Here is a 9,549-nt window from a genome sequence, read left to right as displayed (position 1 = left end):
AAAAGAACCAGAAATAATCTTAGATAGAACAATTGTCAAGCGAGGCAACAAAGCTGTCACCAAGGAGCTCGTCAAGTGAAAACGTCAATTACTAGAAGATGCCACGTAGGAGTTCATCTATGATCTAAAGAAAAAGTGTCCAGGTTTTAATCCTTGAGGACAAGGATTTTTTTGAAGGCTAAGGAATTAATACAGGAAGATTAATAAGGAAGTTGCATCATCGTCAATCAATTTAATTATGATTGAGAAAGATTAATAAGGAAGCTGCATCACAGCCAATCAATTTAATTCTGATTGATAATCAGAATTAGTTTTGATTATTCCATTAACATTTTATTTATGATATTGTATTTCTATTTTTCTATAAATAAGCCAACTCTAAAAAGGACGGAGGCACATGAATTCTGGTTAAGGATATTGTAATTCTTCCTCAATTCAATACATCATATAAATTCTATTCATTCATTGGAATTCTTATAATTTTGTAGTTCTCCGAATAGTCTATTCCTAGTTCTACCTACATCATGCTCTTATCACCTGGTGTGCAATTTTAGTGTTAAAAACGTAATACATCTGTCTGTAATTGTATCGAACACATGTCTAGTAGAATGCTGAAAAGGAAATGGAATAGAAAAAAGGCTGGTCTCTGTACCATTTACTATTCAAGGACAAATACTTGAACTTACCACTTTCTTTTCTCAGTTTTTGTTGTTTTATTGTTTTAGTTCTTTCATGAATAATTGATGGCATTCTTTACTTTGTCTCGAAAGGGAACTGTGTTGTTCTTGTTTTTCAACCAGCCTAAGAAGCAGATGCGATGTCAAATATTATAATGTCAAATATTAATTATGTGATGATTCTGTTAATTAAGGTCATTACACCAAACTCTTATTACAATATTATTTTAGTATTTTCTATTTATATGCGGATACTTTTATCTCTTTTTTAATTAATTTTATTTTTTTTTATTTACACCTTTATAGAGATATTGGTGCTGGTGATGATTAACAAAATCTTCGACAGCAAAAAAAAAAATATAGTGTAATAGACTCAAAAGGGACCAACTTAAAAATATGATTTAGTAGTGGACTTTTCTTTCTTTAATAATTAACACCGTGAGAGAGAGAGAGAGAGAATGCATGGTCTATTATGATTTTTTAAGGTACAAGATTTGACATTCCATTTTGGAGGTGTTTGGATTTTGGCCACAGGGTTCAATCAAACAGGTTGTTGAGTTAAAGACACAAAGAAGGGGACATCCACTTCAATAATGGGCTCTAGTTATTTGTTCACAAGGCCAAACAAAAGATAAAGCCAAAGGGAGGGGAATTCTATGCTCTGTTCCAATGCTTCTTTAATAGACTCTCTATCTCTCGTTAGACATTAGGACATACTCAGTGATGGGGATTTAACTGATGAGAAGAGTTCATCTTTACCATATATTATAGGTGATTATGACTGTTTTTACTTTGTTCTACATAGTTCTTTTTAATTACTCATTCTAGATTAAGTTACAAAAAACATTAAAGACTATTGATAAGCTTCATATAGTAGGTAGTTCTCTAGTGTGTCTAAATTCATTGCCTATATATAATAAGCACATCAGATGTCACAAATGTGTGAAAATGCACAGAACTAAAAATAACACAATCAAAACATATTGTCATTCACAAAGAGTTTGGGTTTGATTCTACAACTAACACTCATTCCAAAAACAAAACTCAACTTAATTTTTATTGTCCTTTTATCCCATTTTAGCATCATCTTAGCATTCTGGCCAAAGCTATAACGTCTAGTCTCGTCTTATTGGCAGCTAATCCAATCTTTTAGTGAAATCTGACTAACTTAAGGAAAACGAAAACAGAACTAATATAGGAAAAGCATTGTAAAGATAGATAAGTTTCTTGATTCGTTCTAGGTTGGACTGATTTGCTATCAGATTGGCTAACTCTTTAGATCAATCAAAGTCTTCCTTTAACAATACAACTTGTCATTATACTAATTATAACCAGGCCTATTCATTTTCATGTAATCAACAAACTGATTCACATATTTTTCTTGCAGTTGTTTGTCCCCAACTATTTTACTCATCTCTTGTGCTCCACTTCTATAACATTTCCCTTCCTCTTCCAACATCACTGATCTCAGTGCCTTGGCCACTGAATCCCTTGTGAACTTGAAATCATGCTCATTTCTGTGTACTTTAAGCCCTACCTTCTTCTCCTCCATAAACTTAGCAATCGGCCATTGATCATATTGGAAGGGCAACATAACAAGTGGGCACCCAACTTGGAGACCCTCTATTACTGAACTCCAACCACAGTGAGTGAGGAATGCTCCAACAGATTTGTGAGCTAAAATCCTGGACTGAGGTGCCCATCTTCTCCACATCATTCCCCTTTTTGACTCATTCTCAATCCAATCCTGTGACTCATCACTAACACTGGAGGTGTTTCGATTCTTCACAGTCCAAAGAAAAGGAAAACCAGATAATTCTAATCCCATAGCAATTTCAGTGAATTCTTCATCACTCAGTGTGACTTCAGTTCCAAATGCTACATAGATCAATGACCCCTTTTCCCATTTATCTAACCAATTAACAATGGTGTACCAGTTGTGGTCATTGCTGTCTTCCGGCGATGGAGGCAGCAAGCCAGTTGGAATTACCAACTTCCCAGATGAACTTCCAAGCGATTTGACAAACTCACCATCAATCTCCATGCAGCTTCTTGTGGCGAAAACTTGAGCACCTTTCAGGGTTTCGAAGAACCGATTCACTTCCTTGGGCTGAGAACTCTGAGCCACTTCCTTCCTCTTATGCACAGCACGCAAAAGTTTGGCTTCCGCAGATTCCGTACTCTTCTTCCCCATAAACAACTCCACAGCAAAAGACGAACCACATGCAGCAAAACTACAAAAAAAAATACACGGGATACCTAGCATGGAAGACAATGGGGGCAACCAGTGTGGCGCAAAGTCGCATATGACCCAATCCGGGGTGCTCTTCTCCAGAAATTTAGTCAAAGGTTGTTCAAGAGCATCGTAAGCCTTGAAGAGGTATGGAACCAAGTGCTGAGGAGTGTCCACCGTGTTCTCTGCATTTTCAGGGAGTTTATCAACGTGGGGAAGTGGGAATTCTATCAGATGCAACCAAGGTTTCAAACTTTCTGGTAGTTTAGGGAGGCGATGGATGTTTCTAGGTGTGGAAATGAAGGAAATTTTGTGACCCTTTTGAGCTATGCGCTTTGCAAGCTCCAAAAATGGGATCAGGTGTCCAAAGGCTAGCCATGGAAATACAACAATGTGCAATTTCGTCTCCGACATGGATGTGTTAGTGGTTATGCATGACTTTCGCTAACATATATAAGAAGGATTAATATATTATATTTTTAATATAATGAAGAAAGTCACAATTTTAAAATAAAAATGTAATTAGATTAACATTATTTTCAATAAATATAAGTTATAATTATTACGGTCATGATTGATTGATATCCTTTTCTTTTTCTATTCTACTTGACATTTATATAAATTATTACTTTATTATAATATAATATTTTATTCCAAAAAATAGGTGTAACGTGAAATGTTTTTAAGGATAGGAGTTTTAAATATTGTAATAAAAATTAAGTATTCTTGATAACTAATAATTCAGTGGTGGCCCTATGTGTTGACGAAAAGTGTTCCAGTCCTGTTCACTGAAATCTCAACCACTCTCATAGTTATCCAAATGCATCGTGATTTTATTTATTTTGATACATTGAGGGCTCAAGAGTTCAAACGATCTAAAATAAACTTAAAAAAAATTATTTAAAATTTATTTTTTGAAATTTTTTTATACAAAAAAAGGAGATTTTTGAATATAATATGATGAAAAAATTGCCTAGAATATATAACTTTATTAAAATCTACATCATTCATTTTAATGTAACTCTTTTAAATCAATAAAATTTTCAAATGTAGCAATATTCTTCCATTAGACTGGATCATATTTATTTTTGTAAGGTTCACTTAAATTCTATCTTAAAGTTTAAGGGCCTACCTTGGTATGTTGGGCCAAAGGCGTGCCCAAAACTCCTAAATCAGTCATAACCTTCTTATTTCTGTCACTTTTAGAAAACAACTCATTTTCCTCTCTTAGAACTGCAGCAACAATGCTCTGCTAGGGTTTGGGTCTCACCCATCTTCAAGCTAGTTCGACCCTTCTCTATTCCACGTAAATTGTTTTTCCACTCATATTCTTCCTTTCCCAGCTTTTTTTTTTCGTGATCCCAACAAAGGTTCGTCATGATAACCTCGTTTCCTATACGTGCCAGTATTTTCCAGCTCACTAATATGCTCCTAAAGCTATTGCGCTCAGCTGTTTGGGTGTACGAGTCTTTGGCTAGCCTTTTCTAGGTAGGGGAAGCTAGGGTTCTTCAAGTTTTGTAGCTTATTGCTTGTTTTGTTTGTGATTCGTGTTTCAAATATCTAATTGATGTTGTGCCTGCATGAAAATTGAGATGTGCCTTGAACTGTGTTTTTGAAAGTTGCTCGCGTGAAAACAAGGAAGACCTGCTAAACTCGCCTAGGCGAGTGTGTTTTTCGCCCAAACGAGAAACTTTTTCCTATACGAGGAGCTCTCACCTAAGCGAGAATAACAGTGCCTCGCCCCCTCCTCTATTTCAAGTTGTCGCCTGAGCAAAGGCCTCTCGCCTATCTCGCTTAAGCGAGATGCGCTAGCTTGAGCGAGAACTCGAAGTGCCCTCTACTTGAAATCTTGCCTTGGCAAACGTTGTTAGCTTGAGCGAGGGATCCCTATCGCCTGAGTGAGAGCTGCTAGCTTGAGCGAGGTTGACAATAGTGTGCTTGGAGGATTGTGTGTTTCCATGTTTTTGGTTGTTGGATTGTATGATTGGTTGGAGCACCCTATTTAAAGTATGAAATATGTGAATAAGCATGTAATATCTGATTGTATGGGTTGGAATTGATGACTTTGGTATGAGCTTGGTATGAAATATAATTGGATGGTTGGTTATCTATATACTGGCATGAAATTGGTATGCATGAGAACTCTATGGTTGGTTGGTGAAACATGGATAAGGTATGGGTAGGACGTAATTCCATGACCCTCTTGGTGGGAGCTCATGGTGGTGCCTCATTTAATAGACGTAATTCCATGAACCTCGTGGTGAGAGCTCATGGTAGTGCCTCATTTAATGGACGTAATTCCATGAACCTCGTGGTGAGAAATCATGGTGGTGCCTTATCTAATGGACCTAATTCAATGAACTTTGTGGTGAGAGTTCATGGTGGTGCCTCATGTAAGGATGTAATTCCATGGCTCTCTTAGTGAGCGTTCATGGTGGTGCCTCAAGTAATGGATGTAATTCCACAAATCTCTTAGTAAGGCTTCGTGGTGGTGCCTCAATATATAATTAAGTAAAGATTCAAGTAAGGATTGCATCTTGAAGCTCTAAAGAGTCAGTTAGTCTCACGTAGAGTGTACTGACCCAAGTGGTGAGAGTAGCAAGAGCCCTAGTCTTTGGCAGGATAATAACCTTAGATGTTTGAAGGCTAACCTTGTGCGTGGTAAGGTGAAACCCATTGGCAATGGCTCTGCATAGCAGTAGAGGCCACCACAAGTGCAAGAATCCGGTGAATTCGACTAATTATATGTATTTGGATAGTCGAGTCTTAAAGTCTTAAATTGTTTGCTATCACATGTCTGGATGACTGATATGTATTCTTGCCTTCGAATTGCATGTTTAGTTGTATGAAAAAAAATCTTTTTACTCTAGTTTAGCCTTTTTGTTTGCTTGTGTGTTCTGTGTGTAGTTTTCTCCTTTTGCGATGATAATTAATTTATTGATGTGAGCAGATGTGGGAACTCCTCGTGGTCATCAGGATGATGAAAATTTCGCTGCGTAGCTTACCTTGGGTCAAATCTCGCCTCTTCGAGTTTTCTTTTAGGGTTGTGGCCCATGTATTACCTTACTCTTTGAGCATTTATTCTGAATACTGTTGAATTATTATTCTGTCTTGTTAATGGCATTGTGGTGTGCCTCAGTTTTTTGTTCCAAGTGTTTTGGATAACTGTAAGGAGTGACATTTCCACTCCATGACAATGCCCTTTTTATTATTATGTGTGATGTTTCATTTAATTATGTCATTATATAAATGAGACGTTATATTTATGGTATCAGAGCGGTCGTTCCCTAGAGTCTTTTGACTTATGTGCCTGCTTAGCTTTTGTTGTGTCTTCCTAATGTCATTAGCTAAGTTTCTTGTCTGATCATGTTTGACTAATGGTTTTCCTGTGTGCCTAGTGATATGGCACCTCCTCGTAGAAATCCTCAATCTCCTCGTGGTGATGCACCAGATATCGCAAGGGCGATAAAGGCTATGGTGGCAGCCCTAACTCAATAAATTAACAATATGATGCAACAACATGAGGCGTCGATGGAGCACCAGGCAGCATCATTAGAGCAGTAGCAATTGGTGATGCAGCAGATAAAGGTTATAAGGGTGGCTGCTAAGGATGCTCATAGGCAGCACATGGAGGCCCTCTAACATCTAAAGGAGAACATGACTACTGCCTCTGTCCACGGTCCTGAACCACGACCTCCTCATCGGGAGTGGAGTTTGGAAGACTTTCTGAAGCACCACCCAATCAAGTTTAATGGCAAGACCAGTCTAGATGTCGCGGACCAGTGGCTGAAAGACATGGAGCGGATCTTTGACGCCAAAATGTGTCCAGAGGAGAGCAGACTGACCTTCGCGGTGTACATGCTCACCGGAGAGGCAAAACATTGGTGGATTAGCATGAAGTCCATCATGGAAGAGAGGTAGGAGCCAACCACATGGGAAGTCTTTAGGAGAAAATTTCTCTCTGAATACTTTTTAAACAACATCAAATATGCTAAGGAGGTGTAGTTCCTTCAGCTGACTTAGGGAAACAAGTTTGTGGCTGAGTATGCAGAGAAGTTGAAGCACCTCAACCGCTTCTACATTATGCCACTAGATGAGGAGTGGCGAAGCAGGAAATTTGAGAACGGCGTCCATGGATATATTCGTCTGATGGTGGCCCCGCTATCCATCAAGGATTTTGCAGCCTTGGTGGAAAAGGCTAAAGTCATAGAGAAGATGAAAGTGGAGGTGAAAACTCAACACCCACAGTAGCAAAGAGTGGGAGGACCATCTGGGTCCAAACATAGGCCTGGAGAGAGAAGGAAACCATATGCTAGGCCTCACCCCCAGTTTCAAGGGTCTAGAGGGTTTTATTCCCAATAGAGTAAGATTCAGTGCTACCAATATAGGGGACCCCACATGAGGAGTGTCTACCCTCAACTAGTAGGCTTCAAGAGATGTAATAATTATGGCAGAGATTTCCCCACTCTTGCGAGGGTAGTGACACGCATCCCAATTCAGGCCCTAGCCCAAAACCAGTAGAAGAGAGGAGGCAACAAGCCTCAAGTAGCAGACAGAGTATATGCCATGACTGGAGCAGAAGCAGGAGGATCAGGTAACCTTGTTATGGGTTCTAGTATGATAGCTGGAATGAATTGTAGTGTGTTGTATGATTATGGGCGACACACTCTTTTATGTCAGAAACTTGTGTGACAAAGTTGGGTCTGCCGGTTTATGAGCTGCAATGTGATCTTATGGTATCTACTCCGACATCGTGTTTGGTCAAGACATCGTCCTTGTGTGCTAGGTGTCCAATAGAGGTGGAGGGGCGCATATACAAAGTAAATCTAATATGCCTACCTTTACAAGAGTTAGAGGTGATCTTGGGAATGGATTGGCTCTCTACCAGTTGCATTCTTATAGATTGCCGAGAAAAAAAGTTGTTATTTTCCAACTTAGAGGAGCCTAAGTTGTTATCGTCTCAAGGGGTTGTGAAGGAGATACAAGATGACGCGCAGTGCTTCATTATCTTCACAAACTTGGACGTGGAGAAAGAGGAAAGGATGACGATTATACTAGTGGTTCACGAATTTGAAGACGTATTCCCGGAGGAAGTGCCTGGATTGCCTAACAGTAGAGAGGTTGAGTTCTCGATTGACCTACTTCCCGAAACAAGTCTAGTGTCGATGGCTCTGTATCGTATGGCTCCGGCGGAATTGGTAGAGCTCAAGAATCAGATTCTGGAGCTATTAGGGAAACAAATTATACGACCGACCACGTCACAATGGGGAACATCATTGTTGTTGGTGAAGAAGAAGGATGAGAGTTCATGCCTGTGTGTGGACTATAGGAAGTTGAACAAGATGACCATCAAGAATAAGTATCCCCTCTCGAGGATAGATGATCTGATGGATCAGTTGCATGGGGCGTTAGTGTTCTCGAAGATTGATTTACGGTCTGGATACCACCAAATCTTGGTGAAAGCGGATGACGTCTAGAAGACAGCCTTTATATCTCGATATGGGTACTACGAGTAAGTAGTTATGCCTTTTTGTATGACCAATGCTTCAGCGCTACTTATGGATTACATGAACCGGGTCTTCAGGCCGTTCTTGGATAAGTTTGTCGTAGTCTTCATAGACGACATACTCATCTACTCCAGGACTCAGGAGGAACATGTAGAGCACTTAAGGATAGTGCTTGGTATCCTGAGGGAGAAGCTATTATATGCTAAGTTGTCCAAGTGTGAATTTTGGATGGATGAGGTGCAATTCTTGGGCCATGTGGTTTCTGCACAGGGGATAGCTGTGAATCCAGCAAAAGTAAAAGCGGTGGTAAAATGGGAAAGTTCCAAGTCTGCAATGGAGATCAGAAGCTTCGTGGGTTTAGCTGGCTATTATAGGAGATTCATAGAAGGATTCTCCACGATAGTGGCACCTCTGATACAGCTTACCCGGAAGGACCAACCTTTTGCTTGGACGGATAAGTGTGAGGAAAGCTTTCAAGAGCTCAAGAAAAGGTTGACGAGTGCTCCAAGGTTGGTAATACCTAACATGGGTAAACCCTTTGAGGTTTACTGTGATGCCTCTTATTTGGGTCTTGGTTGTGTATTGATGCAAGAGAAGAAGGCGGTGGCATATGTTTCAAGGCAACTTAAGGTGCATGAGAATAACTACTCCACTCATGACCTGGAATTGGCAGTTGATGTGTTTGCCTTGAAGATTTGGAGGCACTATTTGTATGATGCCTAGTTTCACGTGTTCAGTGATCACAAGAGTCTCAAGTATTTGTTTGATCAGAAAGAATTGAACATGAGGCAGAGAAGTGGATGGAGTTCTTGAAAGATTATGATTTCGAACTGCTATATCATCCGGGGAATGCGAATATGGTTGCAAATGCCTTGAGTAGGAAGACGGTGCATACTGCACACCTTATAATCAAGGAGATGGAGTTGCTAGAAAGATTCAAAGACATGAAGCTACAGTAAAATTGGGATCTGAGTTCATTAGATGTAGTACCCTTACTATATCTAGTGACTTTCTAAACCTGGTTAAGGAGAAGCAGTTGGTGGACGCCAGTTTGATAGGGGTGAGAGAATTGTTTGGAACAGATGAAGAAATGGAGTTTTCCTTGGGTAGCGATGGTGTACTAAGATTCCAG

At 39.5% G+C, this 9,549-nt stretch overlaps 1 protein-coding gene across 1 annotated transcript; it reads right to left on the bottom strand.

Moving 5' to 3' along the window:
- Positions 1-1,706: 1,706 nt before the first annotated feature.
- Positions 1,707-3,324, bottom strand: LOC114169058 (putative UDP-rhamnose:rhamnosyltransferase 1). Its single transcript, XM_028054075.1, has one exon. The coding sequence runs from the start codon at positions 3,322-3,324 to the stop codon at positions 1,999-2,001; it is 1,326 nt and encodes a 441-aa protein (XP_027909876.1). The 3' UTR covers positions 1,707-1,998.
- Between the last annotated feature and the right edge of the window lie 6,225 nt (positions 3,325-9,549).

The sequence above is a fragment of the Vigna unguiculata genome, chromosome 11 (genome assembly GCF_004118075.2).
Source record: "Vigna unguiculata cultivar IT97K-499-35 chromosome 11, ASM411807v1, whole genome shotgun sequence".
Taxonomy (NCBI): Eukaryota; Viridiplantae; Streptophyta; class Magnoliopsida; order Fabales; family Fabaceae; genus Vigna; species Vigna unguiculata.
Note: the sequence above shows the minus strand (reverse complement) of the source record. Positions and strands in the feature narration are given on the sequence as shown.

Bases quoted from the DNA above. Each gene is read 5' to 3' on its own strand.
- LOC114169058 (XM_028054075.1), bottom strand. From the start codon at position 3,324: ATGTCGGAGACGAAATTGCACATTGTTGTATTTCCATGGCTAGCCTTT.